Source organism: Moschus berezovskii, chromosome X, assembly GCF_049115385.1.
Source record: "Moschus berezovskii isolate FMDL1 chromosome X, NW_MosBer_1.0, whole genome shotgun sequence".
NCBI classification, from domain to species: Eukaryota; Metazoa; Chordata; class Mammalia; order Artiodactyla; family Moschidae; genus Moschus; species Moschus berezovskii.
Window position 1 is genome coordinate 843,768 of NC_142488.1, and position 21,438 is coordinate 865,205.

Here is a 21,438-nt window from a genome sequence, read left to right on the forward strand (position 1 = left end):
CTCTCACCCCTTCCTCTCTGTCCTTTCTGCCGCCCCGCCCTCCTTCTCATGAGGGGGTCTCCTCTAAGTGGCACTGGACGGATGGATGCTAGGGACTACTGATCCACAAGAGCCGAGGCACCCCCCCCAACCAAGACGGTCATTCATTTCTCCAGCCCCCGGTGTCCTGGCAGGAGGGTCTTCCCGAGTCCTCTTCCTGGGAGAGGCAGGTAAGAGGTGAGGCTGGAGAATGGCCAGGCCCCAGAGGGGTGGGGACGGATCAGGTTGCTGTCAACCGGGAGGATGGCAGTGGGGGCAGGGCCTTGGTGTTCTGGCATTTTCTGAGTTCACTGGGGCTTGCCTGGGGCCTGGAGGACGGAGCTGGGAGGTGGCCCAGCCTGGTTCCGGCTGGCCGCGACCACAGGGCGCTGAAAGCAAGGGCAAGGCCGCCCGTATTCTGGGCGGGGACGCATCGCTGGCTCCGGGGCACGCCCGGGTGAGGGAGGCGTCTCTGCCGTCATCTGCAGTTTGTACACAGGGCCACGATGGTTAGCATGGCCCGCTGGGCCCACGAGGGCTTTCCAGCCAGCCAGCCGGAGCTGGTCCTTCAGGCTGGGAGGCCCTGGCCGTCGGCACTGTGCTTTGAGAGCCGGCATTGGGCACACCAGGACGGCTCTCTGCAGCGTTGGTGCTGGCGGCGGTTAACCTCTGGGCCACCCTGTCCCCTCCCCTAGGTGACAGACCCCCCCTTCCTGGGGCCCTGCGTGCATCCCAGGGGTCACGACCCCACCCGACCGCACCGCCCAGGTCAGCAGCTTGCCGTCTGCGGGAAGGGCTGAATGGATGTGACAGCTGTCCTCGTTGCTAACTAGGGCGCAGAATGTTTCTCCTTGAAAAGCATTGCACGTGGCCCTTAGCTGGGTGTCTGCTCCCTCTGTGTTCTGGGAGGACGGGCGGGGGGCATCGGTGACCCAGGCCGTGTGCTCCCCTGACGGCTGACCTGGGAGGGCGCAGGCCCACAGACACCTGGAACTGGGGAAAAGACTGCGCCCCGTGGGGTTTGGGATGGGGATGGTTAAGGGAGGTGGGACGGCAGGTGGTGTGGGGGAAGGAAGGGGTTCTGTTCCGAGACGCTGGGGCCCAGGGGTGCAGAGACCGAATGCTGGCCCCCATTCCTCAGCCCTGTCCCAACACTTAATTACGACATGCGCAGCGTTTGAGGACGCCTATCCGAGAGATGGCTTTTGTCATCTAGCTGCTAAGTCACGTCCGACTCCGCGACCCCATAGACTGTAGCCAGACTGCTGGAGCGGGTTGCCATTTCCTCCTCCAGGGGATCTTCCCGACCCCGGGTCTCCTGCCTTGCAGGCAGATTCTTTACTGTCTGAGCCACCAGGGAAGCTCGAGTAGTCTTGCCTGAGAAATCCCACGGACAGAGAAGCCCTGGCGGGCTACAGTCCGTGTGGGTTGCAAAAAAAAAAACCAGACAGGACTCTTAGCGACTCTTAGCATCTTAAAGATGGGTGGGTTAACTAAAAGAAAAGTGGAGGCGGTTAAAGATGACCGGCTGAGTCAGGGAAGGCTGAGGGGCGCATTGGGGCGGGGTGGGGGGGGTGCAGTGCATGAGCCACGATCTCTGTGAGTCAGTCCTCGGTGTCAGCCAGGGACGGGATTGTGCTGTGCTAAGTGGCTTCAGTTGTGTCTGACTCTTTGCGACCCCGAGGACTGTAGCCCACCAGGCTCTGTCGGTGGGATTCTCCAGGCAAGGTTACTGCAGTGGGTTGCCATTTCCTCCTCCAGGGGATCTTCCCCACCCAGGGATGGAACCTGGGTTTCTGAGGTCTCCTGCGTTAGCAGGCGGGTTCTCTACCTCTAGCGCCGCCTGCTTCTTTGTGTTCTAAGCAATGAAGAGACAGGCTGTGTAGCCCTCAGTCATATTTCCACTTCTCGCCCTTTAATGGTTTTTTATTTTTGTAACTGCAGAGTCCCCCCGTTAGCTGCCTTCAGCCTGCAGCTGGGGGTCTCGCTCGGGCGTGTCCTTGGCTCACTGGCCTGGTCGTGGGTGTGGGGCCCCGAGTCCGGCCTGCATCAGGCACATGCTGCAAGGACTCTTGGGGTGGGGCGGGGGGCTCGGGTACCCGCCTGCCCGCGGGCGAGTGTTCTGACCCCTCTGGTTAGAAGGACAAGTTTCTTCTAGGGAACCTGGTGTCAAGAGTGGCCGTGCCCCCAACGCGCCCCCGGGGGGCAGAGGGCTGGCTTTGCCCGTCATTCCTCACTGGGGGCCCAGCCCGGCTGCGACCAGGTGCCCTGGCGGGGGGAGGACCGCAGCCCCTGGCTTTCCCGGGGGTCCCCTCTGTCGGTCGCCTCCAGCCCCGGGGCGCCCCAGGCCCCTCTCCGAGTCCCCACGACCCTGCCCCACCAAGCACTGCCAGCCCGCGTGGCCTTCCCCGGCCGGGTTAGGGGTGCGCCTCTCCTGCGTCCAGGGCGCCCTCTACAGACGCGCGCGGAGGCTGCCTGCTTTCCGCCTCCTTTAATGATCCTTGTCCGGCGGGGCACCTCTCCTCCGGGATCACCCCCGCCAGGCTCGCGCGGTGACCCTCGGCGCGGGAAGGCCCTCAGGGCGCGGCCCGGGTCCCCAGGACCACGTGCAGCAGGCCTCCCGCGCGCGCCGCCTGCACGTCCTGGAAGCCGAGCCGCTGCAGGAGGCGCCGGTACCGCCCGGGGCCCCGGGGGCGCCGCCCCGCGCCCAGGGTCCGCAGCCCGGGGGGCCTCCGCGCGGCCCCGCCGGCCGCCTCCTCCTCCGCGGGCGCCAGTTCGGCCAGCAGGAGGCCAGCGCCTGGGGAGACAGACAGAGATAAGGGGAAGGGGCGGGCAGGCGTCCCAGGACCCAGCCTGCGGGTGTCTGCGGGTGCCCCCGGGGCCCCCCGCGGGAGGGCTTCCCTGTGGGGAAGGTGGGACGAATGCTGTCTGCAGGCACAGAGCCGCATCCTCTGCGATGCCCCCGCGGACTGTAGCCCGCCAGGCTCCTCTGTCCACGGGGTTCTCCAGGCAGGAATACTGGAGTGGGTACCCTTTCGCTTCTCCAGGGGATCCTCCCAACCCAGAGATCGAAGCCAGGTCTCCTGCCTTGCTGGCAGATTCTTTACCATCTGAGCCACCAGGGAAGCCCATGAGACCCGGTACGTATACTGCTGCTGGAAAGCTCAGAAATGAATGACCGGCAACTGGGAATCAGCTATGTCCCAGGCAGACGGTAAACTGGGCACCAGACCATGGGCTGGATGGGCAGAGAGACTGTGCAACATTCATTCGGCTTGTTTTTTTTTTTTGATGGGAAATTGTCTTTAAGTGTGAAGAAAGGCAAGTGCATGAAGAAAAGTCCAGGGTCTCACCTGGTTTGCAGCTGCCAGAGACCCGGCTCAGGAGCCCGTGGAGTCTGTCTTCCGGCCAGTCGTGCAGGAGGCTGCAGAGAACGTACAGGTCTGCAGGTGGCAGGCTGTCGCTGGAAAGGTCACCTGGTTTAAACAGACAGGGTGGAGGCGTGGAGGCCACAGGGACTGCTCCTGCAGCCAGTGTCCTACACACAGATGTGACACACAGACACACACACACAGAGCTACACACAGCGACACAAAGACACACAGCCGCACACAGACACACACAGACACACAGCTATACAGACACAGCTACACACACACACAGCTATACAGACACAGCTACACACACACATAGCTATACACAGAAACACAGCTACACACCCACACAGCTACACAGAAACGCACAGCCACACACAGACACACAGCTATAGACACAGCTACACACAGTTATACAGACACAGCTACACACACACACAGCTATACAGACACAGCTACACACACACACATAGCTATATACAGAAACACAGCTACACACCCACACAGCTACACAGAGACGCACAGCCACACACAGACAGCAACACACAGACACACAGCTATACAGACACAGCTACACAAACACACAGCTATACAGACACAGCTACACACACATAGCTATACACAGAAACACAGCTACACACACACACAGCTACACAGAGACGCACAGCCACACACAGACACACAGCCACACACAGACACATAGCTACACACACACACAGCTATAGACACAGCTACACACACACACACATATACAGACACAGCTACACACACGTAGCTATACACAAACACAGCTACACACACAGCTACACAGAGACGCACAGCCATACACAGACACACAGCTATACAGACACAGCTACACACATAGCTATACAGACACAGCTACACACACAGCTATACAGACCCAGCTACACACACACATAGCTATACACAGAAACACAGCTACACACCCACACAGCTACACAGAGACGCACAGCCACACACAGCAACACACAGACACACAGCTATACAGACACAGCTACACACATAGCTATACAGACACAGCTACACACACACACAGCTATACAGACACAGATACACACACACACAGCTATACAGACACAGATACACACACACACAGCTATACAGACACAGATACACACACATAGCTATACACAGAAACACAGCTACACACACACAGCTACACAGAGACGCACAGCCACACACAGACACACAGCCACACACAGACACACAGCCACACACAGACACACAGCCACACACAGACACAGACACAGAGCTACACACACACACAGCTATACGGACACAGCTACACACAGACACACAGCCACACACAGACACAGACACATAGCTACACACACACACAGCTATACAGACACAGCTACACACACACACAGCTATACAGACACAGCTACACACACATAGCTATACACAGAAACACAGCTACACATACACAACTACACAGAGACACACAGCCACACACAGACACACAGCCACACACAGACACAGAGCTACACACACAGCTATACAGACACAGCTACACACACACACACACAGCTATACAGACACAGCTACACACACATAGCTATACACAGAAACACAGCTACACACACACACAGCTACACAGAAACGCACAGCCACACACAGAGAGCAACACAGAGACACACAGCTATACAGACACAGCTACACACACACACAGCTATACAGACACAGCTCCATACAGCCACAGCTACACACAGACACACAGCCACACAGCGACACACAGCTCCATACACATACAGACGCATAGACACACACAGAAGCATAGATACACATCGATCACAGGTAGCTGCACGCACTGACAGATAAACACACACAGAAGCACGCATATGCACACACGCAGACCTGCACACACAACACCCCGGTGGCTCAGACAGTAAGGAATCCACCCCCAATGTAGGAGACTTGGGTTCCATCCCTGAGTTGGGAAGATCCCCTGGAAAAGGGAATGGCAACCCCCTCCAGTATTCTTGCCTGGGGAATCCCCATGGACTGAGGAGCCTGGTGGGCTGAAGTCCAGGGGGTCACGAAGAGTAAACAACTAACAGTGTTTCACTTTACACACACAGACACAGAAACACACAGACACACACAGAAAGACACAAAGACACACAGAAAAATACACACGTAGACACACAGACCCATGGGTACATACATATTTAGACACACAAACACACAGACCCATATGCACGCATACAGACACTTAGACACACATGCACACACTCAACAGGCATATACACTCCGATACACACGATACACACTCAGAGACAGAGACAGAAATGTATACATGAAGACACACACACAGACTCTCTGTATGTGTGTGCGTGCTCAGTCGTGTCCAGCTCTCTGAGACCCCATAGACTGTAGCCCGCCAGACTCCTCTGTCTGTTCAATTTCCCAGGAAAGAATACTGGAGTGGGTGCCATTTCCTCCTCCAGGCGATCTTCCCGACCCAGGGACAGAACCCACATCTCTTGCTTTGGCAGACTGGCTCCTTACCACTGAGCCAACAGGGAAGCCCTACTCACCCCGTACAGGAGATAAATAAGGTCGCCCAAAGAGTGACAGCTGGCAGACAAGGACGCCACACTGACCTGGCACAAAGTGGACCCGCTCTGACGGCCGTGCGTCGGTTTGGAAGTCCCCGGCAAGCTTGACGACCTCTGGGAGGTCAAAGACGGTCACCTGCAGACGCGGGTACTCCTGGACAAGCTTGTGGGCCAGGGCGCCCGTGCAGCCTATGGGAAGAAACGTGGACTCTGGACCGTCCTGGCCTGTCTCCAGAGGCGCAGCTCTGGCAGGACCAAATCCGCGCTCTCAGACATGACCTGAGCCTGTACCCTCAAAGGAGGTCAGCCAATGGGGAGATCTCTGCTGTCTCAAAGTCAGGACCTTGGGGAGTGGTGGTGGACCAAGCGCTGGCCCGAGCCACGTGAGCAGGGTGGAAAGAGAGCCACAGGGAATCCTTATAGCAAAGTTCTAGAGAATTATACTCTTTCCTTCTCTGTTCTGTTGCGGGAATGCAGATGTGATGGCTGGTGCCACAGCAGCCACTCTGGGCCACGTGGAGGAAAGCTGTGCAGAGGATGGGGAAATGCAAGCTGGCAGCTCAGGAGCCCTCCTAGGACCCCAATCCCACTACACCCCTTGGGAAGGCATCTGCTCCTCCTCCGTCCAATGTCCTGGCAGAAGGACTGGCTGGGAGGGGTGGAGGATGTGTGTGTGGCACAATTAGACTTCATGAGATGGCAGCAGACAGGTTCCACGGTCCCCTCGTCTGCTTGGCAGCCCCCAGGAAGGGTTCGATAACCTCTATGAGGGTCCTGAGCCATCCCTGGGACGGCTAGCACCTCCTAGCACTTGCGAATATCGGCCCAAGCCCCACATCCACCCTGGATACATTTAGATCCTTAGGTGGTTTGTAGAGATAAACCCATTTTCCAAGTCTTATTAGTAGGTATTGTGTGATAGTCGCTCAGTCATGTCCGACTCCGCAACCCCGTGGAGTGTAGCCCCGCCAGGCTCCTCTGTCTGTGGGGATTTTCCAGGCAAGAATACGGGAGCGGGTTGCCATTCCCTTCTCCAGGAGGTCTTCCCAGCCCAGGGATTGAACCTGGGTCTCCCGCACTGCAGGCAGATTCTTTCCCATCTGAGCCACTGGGGAAGCCTATCTGTAGGTAAGGCACCTGCAGCTTCCGACAAGAGAAGGAAGACTCGCAGCCGTTTGCCCCTGACTCCTGACGGGCGAAGGGATGTACCTCCCAGGTGGCAGGCGGAGGTGAACGGGGACAGGTCAAAGGCCGTAGCCACGTGCTGGGCGGTCAGCTTGCTGAGGCCGTGTGAGGCCCTCATGAACTGCAGGGTCTCCTCCGTGCTCCGCTCGTGGGGGGCCTGAAACGGAACAGGAGCTCAGAAGAGACCCACCGGGGGCCCAGGCGGTCCTGCACCCGGGATGACGTTCTGCGTGGCATCTCTTGAGGGCACGGGCCTTCGTGGGCTTCCCTGATGGATCAGATGGTAAAGAGTCCACGTGCCATGCAGGAGACCTGGGCTCCGTCTCTGAGTCGGGAAGATCCTCTGGAGGAGGAGATGGCAACCCACGCCAGTATTCTTGCTTGGAGCATCCCATGGACACAGGAGCCTGGTGGGCTATGGTCCATGGAGTCGCAAAGAGTCAGACTCAGTCGCCTGAGCGACTGAACACAGGGGGCTTGGCAGGCAGGATGATGGGGGCAGACCAGATGGGGAGGGGTCCAGGGGACACAGGGAGGGAGGGGGGGACAAGAAGACGTCCATCACGGAGCCAGGAACTGCGTCCTCACCGCACACTAAACCCACCCTCGCCGGGATCTCAGACGTCCAGCTTCTACAACCATAGGAGATAAGTGTCTTTCGTTTCTAAGTTGAAAAGAAGCTGAGAGTCGCTGAGTCTTGTCCGACTCTTTGTGACCCGTGGACTATACAGTCCATGGGATTCTCCACCCCACAATACTGGAGTGGGTTGCCATTTCCTCCTCCAGGGGATCTTCCCAACCCAGGGATCGAACCCAGGTCTCTCTCATTGCAGGCGGCTTCTTCATCAGCTGAGCCACCAGGGAAGCCCCCCACAGACCCACTGAGCACCCCCACAAGGGTCTCTCTGGAGGGTCAGGAGCCAGGAGGCAGGGCAGGGAGGGATTTGCAGACTCTGAGCTCACAAGGCACAGTCTCCACACAATCTAACCTCATGGGGGAAATGGGGGGCGTTGGCTTGCGGCAGCCTCTTTGTGGAAACACCCTCTTTGGGAGCTGTGGGTGGCCGGCTGCCCCGCCACACCGTCCCTAAGAACCCGCATCTGCAGCCTCCCACCGGGATAACGGGTGCTGACGGTCCCGGGGTATGGGATGCTTTCGGGGCCCGTGGCCAGTCCCTCAGCGGCAGAGATGGCACGTGAGAAGCAGCGTCGGGTCCTGGGGTACCTGCGGCAGGGGCTCCGGGGTCCACGCAGCGCCCTCCCGCACGGCCCGGCCCAGCTGCGTGAAGGCGCCCCAGACGGGCCCATCGTGGTAGGCGGCCAGGCCGTGGAGAGACTGCTCGCTGTCCGACGCCAGGTGCAGGCTGGCCGTCTCCGTGTTGCTGTAACCTGAAAGGGCAGAGCGTCGTGGGATCCCCGTAAGGGCCCCCCTGAACATCAGAGGGACGCGGGGGTGTGGGGGCAGGGGGAGCCGCCCCTCGGGGTCCCTGCGGTGTTCCCGCAAGCATCGTCCGGCTGACAGCGTGACACTCTCGCACGCGTCCGACTCTTTGTGACCCCACGGACTGCAGCCTGCCGGATTCCTCTGTCCATGGGATTCTCCAGGCAAGGATACTGGAGTGGGTTGCCATTTCCTCCTCCAGGGGATCTTCCCGACTCAGGGAGCGAAGCTGCGTCTCCTGCACTGGCAGGAGGGTTCTTTACCACTGAGCCACCTGGGAAGGCCATCTGTGTATCAGCCTGTCTGTCTATTATCCGTCAGTCAGCTCCATCTCTGTCTCATGTTAGCCATCTATCTGTCAATCTGTGTACCATCTCCCTGCTTATTTAGCAGCTGTCATCTGTGTGGGAATAAATCCATTCACCTACCATTGGTCAGCCGGCTCATCTGTCGTTTACCCGTGAACACATCCGTTACCTATTCATCAGTCCCTCCAGCTATCACTTATCTATCCATCATTTATCTGTCCACCCTGGAGAAGGCAATGGCACCCCACTCCAGTCCTCTTGCCTGGAAAACTCCATGGACGGAGGAGCCTGGTGGGCTGCAATCCGTGGGGTCGCAAAAAAGCTGGACACGACTGAAGCGACTGAGCAAGCAGCCTCTACCTGTTACCCGTTTGTCCATCCACGAATCGTCTGTGTATCCACCATCCATCCATCCACCGATCGAAGGATCATTCTACTACCGGACAGTCTCTAGGCATCCACCTCACCTGTCTGCCTACCTGAGCAGATCAGCAAGAATACGCAGGCATCTACGCTGCACACACAGACACCCCTACGAGTTGTTTCCTTGGAGAACCTTGGCTGACACAACCCCTCTGAGTCCATAAGGAAGTCTCTCTCCTAACATCACACACACACACACACCCCTAGTTCTGCCTAAACATCAGACACACACACACACACACGTTTCCTCTTAAACATGTCTCTCTCACACCTGTTTCCTCTTTGCCCCGCCCTCTGGGAACCGCCCCGTGTCTGCGACACAGGGCCGGCCGGTCTGCCCATCTCTGCTCAGGAGCCACCGTCACTTAGCGGTCGGGTCCCGCCTGCGGAGCTGCCACGCCGACACCCGGGAAAGCCCCCTCACCTCTGTCCGACTTGTCCAGCAACCCCAGGGCCGCACAGACGTCAAGCAGGTGCTCAGTGCCGCCCACCGAGGCATCGATTTCGCGGGCGACGTCCGCGGCCGTCAGGGGGCCTCGGTCTTTCAGTACATCGAACACGTTGAGCTTGCAAGCCGTGAGCAGAACCTGACCATGAAGAAAAGCCACAGTCACTACGACGCGACTGATCGCTTGTGACCCCCACGGACGGCGGGGAGCGGAGAATGGACTGTCAGAAACGCCGCTCCCATCAGGGACCCTTCTTCTGCAGGGGGGAGTGGGGTTTAGGCTCCAGCTTGCATAAGGTTTGCTCCAGAGAAGAACAAGTCGGCGAGCGTTAAGCAGAAAAGGAGAAAACCCAACGTGCTACAGTCAAGGGGTGTGCGGTAGCCCCCACGGTGCCTACGTGGAGGCCACGAGCCCGGGACCTTGAGATGAGGCTGTGTGTGGACTTGGGCTCCCTCTGCAGGGCAGAGACTGTCCACGCCGCTCACCACACACCTCACGGGACCGGCTGACCTCCCCGGGGCTCTCCTAACAAAGCAACCTTCCTCGGACACGTGGGGCGCAGGCTGGTGTGACCCCTGTCCCTTGCAGACACCCACTCGGACCCCACCCCTGCGAGGCACAGACCACAGTCACGTTCAAAAAACATGACGTTCACATCCTGACCCCCAGAATATGCGAACAAGGCCTTCCATGGAAATGTTTTCATAGTCGTGATGGAGTGAAGGGTCTGGGATGAGGGCCTCCTGGATGGGGATGGCCCTAAACCCATGAAAGGGTCCTTATAAGACACAGAAGGGGAGAGACATGGAGGCAGAGGAGAAGCCACGTGGAGACGGAGGCAGAGACGGGAGGGAGGCGGCCCCCAGCTAAGGGATGGACGCCTGGAGCCCCCAGAAACCAGAAGAGGCGGGAAGGACCCTCCCCTGGAGCCTCTGCAGGGAGCTCAGCCCTGGGACCCCTTGACCTCAGACGTCTGGTCCCCAGGACTCGGGGTGGGTGGCGTGTGATGGGTGCCTGTGGTATGAAGCGCCCCCTGTGCTGGGAGTCACCTGATCGCGAATGCACAGAGGTACCTTGGATGCTTTGAAGCCATACATCAGCTCCAGCAGGCCCGCAAGGAGCGGGGGCTGGCTGTCCGTCACCCCGTTCAGGTCTGCCTCCCGGGTGCGGGGAGCCCGCGGCCGCACCCCGCCCGCCTCCCGGCCCTCGTTGGCTGGAGCGGGGCCGGAGCCGCTTCCCTCGGCGTCGGCGTCGCTGAGCTCCTCGAAGGTGTGGACGGCCGGGATGGAGTCGCGCTGGACCCGCCGCGGGGCGCCGGGAGCCCCGGGCGCGCGGTAGAGGCGCGCCAGCTCCTTGCAGAAGCGGTTCAGCGGGAAGCCCACCACGTTGAGGAAGTCGCCGCGCACGTACTCCACCAACATCCCACCCAGCGCCTGGATGCCGTAGCCGCCGGCCTTGTCCCTGAGCAGCGGGAAGGACCACAGCGCGGCGGGAAGGAAGGGGAGAAGGCATGGACTCGGTGAGCTGAGCTTCGCTAGGCGCACACACCCGACCGGCCGGGAGCCCGTTGACCCCGGGCCCCGGGCAGCTGTGCGCCGGGGAGCGGCAGGCTCCAGGACCAGCCCCCAGGAGCATCCACCGGTCCTGCCCCCAGGACGGGATGAAGGCTCCACCGCGGCTTCTGGGGGTGTGCGAGGGGGCCCCTGCCCCAACGCCAGGCCTGGGTCTCCTGAGGGGCTGGGCTTTGCCCACAGGAGACCGGGGCCCCCCAGTGGTGTCTTCCTGCATCTCTCTGCCCCAGCCTCAATAGGAGGACTTCTCGGGGCCCACAGCCCAGGTCTTCCTGGAAACCTCTGCTGAGACCTTCTTACAGGGGAAAAGGGGTCCGTCCAGCACCTCCGTCCATCCTGACTGAGCCCCCAGCCCTTCTCAACTCTAACCACCCCCCGCTTCCCACGGACCAGGGTACATAGAACAGCAGGAGCTGGGATCTGGGGTGGCTGGAGGGGTGGGTTCCCCCAAAACCACACAGGGTTTCCCAGGTGGGCTAGTGGCAAAGAATCTGCCTGCAATGCAGGACACACGGGTTCGATCTCTGGGTTGGGAAGATCCCCTGGAGAAGGGTCCGGCAACCCCCTCCAGTATTCTTGCCCGGAGAATCCCATGGACAGAGAAGCCTGGTGGGTTACAGTCCAAGGAGGTTGCAGAGAGTCGGACACGACTGAGCGACTGACTCTGACAGTGGGTGGGGAGACCAGCCCCGCGGCAGCATCTGCAGTAACCCGCCTGACCCACGGCGGTGCCCTTCACGGGGGGAGACGGCAGTGGTGTGCTCACTGCCCGGCCCTGGGCCCCTGGGCATGTGGCGGCCACAGGCGCCCAGCGCGGGCTCAGCCCCGGCCTGTCTCCTGCCCACGGTGGGCGTTCAGCACCGTGGCTGCGGACAGGGACGGGCTTCAGCACCGCAGCGGCGGACAGAGGCTCACATGGGCTCCCCGCTGTCGATGTATTCCCACAGCAGCTCCTCCGACAGCTCCGAGAACTTCACTGTGGTCTCCTCGTAAAACTCAGACACTTCGGTGTCCAGCTGGCCATCTGCAAGGAAGCGTGCACTGCGGTGAGGGGACACAGCCGGTCCCCGTGGGGGCCCGCGGGTCTAACCCTCTGAGCCCAGGAGGAGTCAAGGCTGATGCTGAAGCTGAACCTCCAGTCCTCTGGCCACCTGATGCGAAGAGCTGACTCAGTGGAAAAGACCCGGATGCTGGGGAAGATTGAGGGCAGGAGGAGAAGGGGACGACAGAGGATGAGATGGTTGGATGGCATCACTGACTCGATGGACATGGGTTTGGGTGGACTCTGGGAGTTGCTGATAGACAGGAAGACCCGGCGAGCTGCTGTCCATGGGGTCACAAAGAGTCGGACACGACTGAACAGCAACAAAGCCTGAGCTTTGCATGCGATTCACACACACACACATTATGACAGGATAATTCTGGGATCTACACGAGGCTTTCGGCTGTGGGGTTGGAAATGCCCCATGCGCGTAGCATGCTGGGCACACATAGGGGCCACTTGTGAAAAATCTCCACACCAGGCATCCCGGGGCCAACGAGCGTGTGCGTGCGTGTGACATCAGTGTCTGCGTCGTGTCCGGCTCTTTGCGACCCCATCAATCGTAGCCCACCAGGCTCCTCTGTCCATGAGACTCTCCAGGCAGGAATACCAGAGAGGGTTGCCATTCCCTTCTCCAGGGGATCTTCCCCACGCAGGGATCCAACTCCCGTCTCAAGTCTCCTGCACTGCCAGCGGGTTCTTTACCCCTGAGCCACCTGGGAAGCCCCCAGCACGCTCCATGGCGCTCCGTAAACTTCACGCCCACCTAGAACCTCCGAACGGGACTTTATATGGAAACAGGGTCTCTGCAGACGTGATGAAGTGAAGGGTCCGAGATAAGCTTCCTCCTGGATGGGGGTGGCCCTAAACCCCACGACAGGGTCCTTCCTGGAGCTAAAATCTCTTTTAAGCAGCTTTAAAGGTTATTCCTCAGGCTTTCTGTGCTTAAAAAAAAAAAATCTTTTCATCACAATCTTTTCATGTCTTAATGCCCGCCAACGGGAGCCAAACTTCTACACCGTTCGAACCAGAGAGCTCAAAGGCAGGCTCTGGGTGGGTCGTGTTGGATGAGGTGGACTGTCCCCCACACCCTACACGGGGTCCACTGGATGTTCAGAATGAACCCCATATTTCCATGTGGGACCCCAACGTTCCCAGGCCAGGGGGGAGGGCGGGCCCGCGTGGTAGCAAAGACAGGGATGCCCCATGGCGCCGGGTCCTTCCCCCAGGGGCCCCGGCTACTCCCACGGTGGCCCTGAGTCCCAGGGGGTGTGGGGGACGCAGGCGGTCCAGGTACCTTTGCTGCGGCAGTGGACGATGGTCACGCCCGTGAATACGCTGTGCTCCTTCCCGCTGAGCCTGCAACACACAGCCGGGCCGGATGCGTGACTGTCCGGAGTGCCTTTGGAATGCAGGGTGACCCCTGCCCCACGACACGAGGCCCCTGTCCGCCCACCGGCCCCACGCCCCCATCACCCTGGCCGCGCAATCGCCAAGGAAAGCGTCCCGGGGGACCGTCAAGCTTCCCCGCGAGACTGTGGTCACTGCACTCAGAGAGGGGCTGAGGGGGTGGCTGGGCCATCTCACGGGACGAAAGACGGGACCACGTGGACCCTGATGGGAGCGGCCGGCGGGGCACAGAGGACCTGGATTCCAGCCGCTCTGGGTCGCCCCTTTCCTGGCTCCCTGTGTGGTCCTGGGCGTGGACACTCAGCATGACCGAGCCAGGAGGAGGCCCTGAATGTGGGGGGGAGTGTGGAGAGTTGGAGCCCTGTTAAGAGTCAAGGTCGGTTCAAGGGCACCGCCTGGTCCTCTGACCTGCACCAGGAGGGGCCGTCTGTGGGAGCCAGCGGACGTGACGCCCGTGGCAGACACGGGGACGTGATGGGCGGATGCTGACGGTGAGCGGACAGGCGGCGAACGGCCCAGCCTCTGTCGCACGCGTCCCCGGAGGACGGCTGGGACCCACCTACCTCAACAGCATGCGGTAGGCGTCCTGCTTGTCCACCGGCTTCTCCAGGATCAGCCCCCCGACCGCCTGCGAGAGAAATGTGACGGTGAACGCTGCTCCTGCTCCCCGAGCTGCTCTGCGCCAGCCGCGCTGTCCACCTGTTTAGACTCACGTATTTTCTCTTTAGTTTGGGTGAGATTTGTATAACGTGACACTCGCCATGGGAAACGACACCGTGTGGCACGTTGCCACTGCTGGGTGAGGATCGCTACCGAGTTCCAAAAGTCTTTCAGCGTCTGGAACACCCCATCTCGACCAGCTGCTCTCCCCACCTCGTCCCCCAGCCCCTGACAGCTGCTGATCTGATTTCTTCCCCAGTCGATTTCCCTATTCTGGATACTGCATACACATGCAGCAACGTGGACCCTTCTGCGTCCTGCTTCTCTCACTGAGCACTGTGTGCTCGAGGCCCATCCACACTGTAGCCTGTGTTGGGGCGTGCCTCCTTCTCATGGCTGCATCAGACTCCGCTGTGTGGATGGACCCCATGCTGCTTATCCCCCATCCACCTGTCCTTCTACCCATCCAACCATCCATCCATTCATCCATCATCCATCCACCCATCCATTATCAATGCATCATCAATCCATCATCCATCCACCCATCCATTTATCCATCCAACTATCCATTTATCCATCCAACCATCTATCCAACTATCCATCCATCCATCTATCCATCCATCATTAATCCAGCATCTACTCATCATCCATCCAACCATCCATTTATTCATCCACCTATCTATCCAACCATCCATCAATCCATCCAACCATGTACCCAACCATCCATCCACCCATCCATCATCAATGCATCATCAGTCCATCATCCATCCAACCATCCATTTATCCATCCATCCATTATCCACCCATCCATCCATCCAACCATCTACCCAACCATCCACCCATCCACCCATCCATCAACCATCCACCAATTTATCCTTCTATCCATCCACCCATCCATCTACCCATCAACCCAACCATCCATCCATCTATCCATCCAACCATCTACCCATCCATCCATCCAAACATCTATCCATCCATCCATCCAACCATTTAACCCAACCATCCATCTATGCATCATCCATCTATCCATCCAACCATCTACCCATCAGCCGCTCACCCATCCATCAATTATCCATCCACTCATCCTTCCATTCACCATCCATCAATCCATCCAACCATCTACCCAACCATCCATCCATCCACCCATCCATCAACCATCCACCAATTTATCCTTCTATCCACCCACCCATCCATGCATCCATCATCCATCCACCCATCAACCCAACCATCCATCCATCTATCCATCCAACCATCTACCCATCCATCCATCCAAACATCTATCCATCCAACCATTTAACCCAACCATCCATCTATGCATCATCCATCTATCCATCCAACCATCTACCCATCAGCAGTTCACCCATCCATCAATTATCCATCCACTCATCCTTCCATTCACCATCCATCAGTCCATCCAACCATCTACCCAACCATCCATCCACCCACCCATCAATCAACCATCCACCAATTTATCCTTCCATCCACCCAACCATCCATCCATCCATCCACCGATCCACGCATCATTTATCCATCCAACCATCTATCCATCCATCCATTATCCACCCATCCATCCATCAATCGATCCAACCATCCACCCAACGATCCATCCTCCCATCCACCCAACCACCATCTGTCGACACACCCATCCAGGGACACTGCTGCTATGAACACCTCAGCAAGGATGCCCAGCATCCCTGGGCGATGCTCACCATCAGGCCCGCCGGGGTCTCAGACAGACGGCCATGGCCAGCAAGACAGAGCTGCTCTGCGGATCACTGTGATGACCCATCCAAAAGGCCGACTCTCGGCGGCCAAAACCCCCATCTTGGGGAGATTCCTTTTCCCCAGGCCCTGACCCCCCGGCCCTGTGAACAGGACATTATTCGATAATAGGATCTTTGCAGATGTAACAAAATTTAAGAGGAGGTCGTACTGGAGCCAGGTGCATCCTAATGCATGATGGATGGTGTTCTCGTAACAGGAGAGACACAGAGAAGAAGCCGCGTGGAGACGGAGGGAGGCGGCCACCAGCCCAGGGATGCCCAGGAATTTGGAAAAAGAACATCAGAAGCCAGGAGAGAGAGAAGCCCGGGATGGATCCTCCCCTAGGTCTTCCAGAAAGAACCTGCCTTCCCGAGGCCTGGATTTCAGTCGCCAGCGACACAGAAAGCCGGAAAGCAGACTCACCACGATGGTGTCAGCTCCGATGACCACGTCCGGGGCCCGCAGGTCCTTCTGCAAGAAACACAGACTTGGCTTTAGGCAGGACGAGCCTGTAAGTCTAACACACTTTCACGTCATGACGTGCAGCACGTGGCATCACAGCTTATTTATGGATCCAGTCTTGCTTGAGAAAGTGAGACTTGAGTGTCCTCAAGGCACCGATCAAGGGAGACAGTGAAACTGAAAGTCAGTCGCTCAGTCGTGTCTGACTCTGAGACCCTGTGGACTGTAGCCCACCAGGCTCCTCTGTCCACGGGATTGTCCAGGCAAGAATACTGGGGTGGGTTGCCATTCCCCTTCTCCGGGGGATGTTTCCGACCCAGAAATCGAACCGGCGTCTCCTACATTATAGGTGGGTTCTTTACCACTGCGCCACCACAGGGGCCCCAGTTATATATTACTGTATATAATTATGACTTCCCAGGTGGCTAAGAGGGTAAAGAACCTGCTTGTGATGCAGGAGACGTGGGTTCAATCCCTGGGTCGGGAAGATCCCCTGCAGGAGGAAATGGCAACCCACTCCAGTGTTCTTGCCTAGGAAATCCCGTGGACAGAGGAGCCTGGTGGGCTACAGTCCACGGGGTCGCAAAGCAAAGAGTCGGACGTGACTGAGCAAATAACACTTCACACTTTCATATATAATTATATGTTTTATTACTTATAACTATTATAAGTAATAGGAAGCTACATTTACTCTATATTGTAAGTGACCCTGTTACATTAATCAGTACATTTTAAAGTAATACAAGGAGATAAGGTATACTCATTGTATATTAAAAATGATAGTGTTATATTACTATAATGTATATAATTTACTATGTATGCTATATAGCACTATATATACTATACATAAAAGTACATAGTATACAATATCATATATTTTCTATATTATAGAGTGACACTTCCTAATAGATAAGGTATACCGATTCTACATTGTAAGCGATATGGTTATGTTAATTGCAATTGGATATTCCATAATAACACTTATAGCAATACAGAGAATATGTTATTCGTATATTATAAGTGATGCTGCTATATTAAAGCCCATAGTATATTAAAAAGTAACAGATATGGTACATCATTTTTTTATCACAAATAACGCTGTCATGTTAAATACTGCTGCTGCTGCTGCTAAGTGACTTCAGTCGTGTCCGACTCTGTGTGACCCCATAGATGGAAGCCCACCAGGCTCCCCCGTCCCTGGGATTCTCCAGGCAAGAACACTGGAGTGGGTTGCCATTGCCTTCTCCAATGTGTGAAAGTGGAAAGTGAAAAGTGAAAGTGAAGTCGCTCAGTCGTGCTTAGCGACCCCACGGACTGCAGCCTACCAGGCTCCTCCATCCATGGGATTTTCTAGGCAATAGTAAATACTACACTACATTAAATAGTAACTGCAATATATAAACTACACTGCTTATATATCATCAACGATGCTGTTATATAATAGACTATAGAAGAGTAATATATACGCTACATGGTTTCTGTGTCATAAATGATGCTGTTATATATTATATACTGTAGCATAAAAGTGAAAGTGGGAGTCGCTCAGTCGTGTCCGACGCTTTGTGACCCCATAGACTGTACGGCCCGTGGGATTCTCCAGGCCAGAATAGAGGAGTGGGTAGCCGCTCCCTCCTCCAGGGGATCTTCCCAACCCAGGGATCGAACCCAGGTCTCCCGCACTGCAGGCGGCTCCTTCACCAGCTGAGCCAAAAGGGAAGCCCATACTATATTAAATAGTAAAAGTTAGCCTGCCAGGCTCCTCTGTCCATGGGATTCTCTAGGCAAGAATACTGGAGCAGGTTGCCATTTCCTCCTCCAGTATTCTGTCCAGAATCCAGGGAATTCTATATCAACAATGAAGCTATTATATTACTTACAGTAGCACCCAGCATGGTAAGACCTGGTCATAGACCTGGCAGATCAGCTCTTTATCCTGACTGACACTCTGATACGAACTGCAACAGCACGATACATACTAGCAAAGTGACACAGGGACGCTCAGTCACAAAGAAGCTACACTCAGGGCCTGCTGCGGAGGGCACTGATTGACAACAGGTGGGATGCGTAAACCCGAGGATGCCCTGCTAGCAGGAGACCTAGGAAAGGAGCCCTCGCCTGGTGCATCCGGCTGGCCACCTCCAGGGCCTTCTGCTTGGCCGTTTCCACGGCGTACGCGTGCGGGGTGGCGAACGCGGCCTTGTGCAGCTGCTCCTTGAACCTGGACGGGACCACCTCGAACCTGAGACCCTGGAACGGGACAGAAGAGGGGTTTGGGGGGGAGCCGCACGACGCTGACAGGTGGGCAGGAACTGAAGGAACCCGCCCAGCCCTGCTTCCCTGACTGTGGACGCTGACCAAGGGCTGACTCCTGGCCGCTGGGCGAGTGTGACCAGTGTGTGTGTCGGGGGGCAGGCCCGGGGACTCTGGTGGGAAGAGCTCTGTGCATGCAGAGGCCAGCAGGGCGCTATCGATTGGGCTGCAGCCTCGAGGGGTCAAAGGGCTCCTGGAGAGTCCCAAAGGCCGGCATTTCGCCCTTACAGCGGTCAGACTACTGAGATGACAGCGCCTGCAGGAGAGGCCACAAAAAAGCCACAAACACGGCAGCTGCATGCGGGGGAACAACTGGGGTGCTGTACCTTGGTGCCCAACACAGGTGACCCGGCAGTGCCTGCGGAAGGCAGGTCACGGACAGCGCTGCCTCCAGAGTTGGGGCTGGGGGTCTTGAAACTCCCCCTCCCACACTCCCCACGCGGGGACCTCTGTGAGCAGCCAGCTGCCTCTTACTTTTCTGCACTGCAGCCCTCTCCCCACCTCCATCGTGGACCTCCCGGATCCCCAGTTAACCCCTGGGTCACACTACGAGACACCCCCCCATTCCGGTTCTGTGCCCTCCTGGGGAGGTATATACAGAACCCCTCATTCTGTACCTACCCCCCACCCAGCCAAGCTCATGCCTGCCACCCAGGCAAGAATTTCTGGCTCGATCTCTCCCCCTAACTGGTATCCCCGCTTGTCTGCTCCCCCAGATAGGCCGTCCCCATGCAGACCAAGCCTCTCCCTGCCCCACCAGCGCCTGGACAAATCCAGCTCAGGTACACAGACCTGGCCTTGGCCCGGCAACCCCACAACCCCTGGCCAGCAGATCGCCAGGTCACTGAGTCCTGGCCGGAAGACCCTGGCCCTCCCCCGATCACGGAGACCACAGATCTGGACCCTGGTCACTAGGGTCCTGCCCTCTGACTACCTCAGGCCCCAGTCCTGCAGACCCTGGATGCCCAGTCACTCAGGCCCCCAGCCCTACAGATTTCCCCCAGCCCTGCTCACCAGACCCTCAGTCACAAGGCCTCTGCCCTGAGACCCTGGATCTCTGACCCTGTCAGTCGGTCCCACCGCTGACCCCGGGCCTGCAAACACCCACCCCCTGTTACCTCCCCCCTCCCAAGTCAGTAGGACCCCCAATAACTAGGCACCGGCCCTGCAGACCCAGCAAGGCTCGTGTCATCTCCCCGGCCGCCCCCCGCCCACTAAGCCTAGGTCATCAGGACCCTCGGGCACTCGCCTCCGGCCTCCGGACACTTGCCAAAGCCCTCCCCTAATTACTAAGACACCCCCAGTCTCTAGGCTCCGGACCCGGAACTCGGGAGCCCATCCGGGAGGCCCAGGTGACGACGCCGGGAGTCCCGAGGCTTCCAGTCACCAGGTCGGGGGTCCCGAGGCCTCTGGTCACTAGGCCCGGGTCCGCAGGCCCGGGCCCCCCAGACCCCCGCCCCCGCAGACCCCGGGCCCGGGCCGCTCACCGCATTGCTGAGGATCTCCTGGCGGCGCGGGGAGGAGCTGGCCAACACCACGCGCTTGTGCTGCAGCTTCCCGATCACCGGGCACAGCAGCATCGCGCCCGGCGCCCCTCGCCCGCCCCGGGAGCCCCGCGCCCCGCGGCCCGCGGCCCGCGCCTCTAGAGCCGCGCTGCGCGCGCAGCAAATCGCGCCCAGCCCCGCGGCCCAGGCCCCGCCCCGGCCACGCCCAATAAAGGCCCCGCCCCCGGCACCTGGAACCACGCCCAGGCCTCACCACCAATGAAAACCCGCCTCGGCCCCCGCCCCGGGCCCCTGCCCACCGTGAAGCCCCGCCTCGCCCTCTGGAGCCTCGCCCAAGCCTCTCCACCAACAAGCCCCGCCCCATGCCCGCCCACGGCCGGGCCTCACCACCAATGAAAGCTCGTCCCAGGCCGGCCCCGCCCCCAGCGAAACCCCGCCGCCATCTCGCCCCGCCCACGGCCCGGCCTCACCACCAATGAAAGTTCGTCCCAGGCCGGCCCCCACCCCCCCCCGCGAAACCCCGCCCCGCCCGTGGAGCCACGCCCAGGCCTCTCCGCCCACACCCCCCCCAGGCTCCGCCCTCCTCCGAGGCAGGTAGGGCTCCGGCGGCGATTCCGGGCCGGCCGCGAACGAAGCCCCGCCCCATCCTCGAAGCCCCGCCCCCAGCTCTCCTCGACCCCGGAAGCTGGTGATTCCTGCCAGGCCCTGGCGGAGGGCGGGGCCCGGGGCCCGCAAGGCATCTTGGGAGCGCAGAGAAGCGGGTCCCCGGGGCTCGATGGGGGCTGAGGTGGGGGTCCCCGGGGGAGACAGGAGTCCTCTCCTCGGGGCTGGATCTGGGGATACGGGGTCCCCGGGGCTGGATGGGAGGGAGACAGGGGTCCCCAGGGCTCGATGGGGGGAGACGGGGGTCCCCGGGGCTCGATGGGGGGAGACG

At 58.7% G+C, this 21,438-nt stretch overlaps 1 protein-coding gene across 1 annotated transcript; it reads right to left on the minus strand.

Moving 5' to 3' along the window:
* Nucleotides 1-1,911: 1,911 nt before the first annotated feature.
* LOC129534807 (putative bifunctional dTTP/UTP pyrophosphatase/methyltransferase protein) lies at nucleotides 1,912-20,669 on the minus strand. Its single transcript, XM_055393270.2, has 13 exons — nucleotides 20,487-20,669; nucleotides 18,805-18,936; nucleotides 16,651-16,698; nucleotides 14,367-14,431; nucleotides 13,691-13,752; nucleotides 12,267-12,375; nucleotides 10,854-11,241; nucleotides 9,756-9,918; nucleotides 8,385-8,548; nucleotides 7,184-7,316; nucleotides 6,020-6,163; nucleotides 3,372-3,494; nucleotides 1,912-2,815 (listed from the first exon to the last, which is right to left on the minus strand). The coding sequence occupies exons 1-13, from the start codon at nucleotides 20,577-20,579 to the stop codon at nucleotides 2,595-2,597; spliced, it is 1,845 nt and encodes a 614-aa protein (XP_055249245.2). The 5' UTR covers nucleotides 20,580-20,669; the 3' UTR covers nucleotides 1,912-2,594.
* Nucleotides 20,670-21,438: the final 769 nt, after the last annotated feature.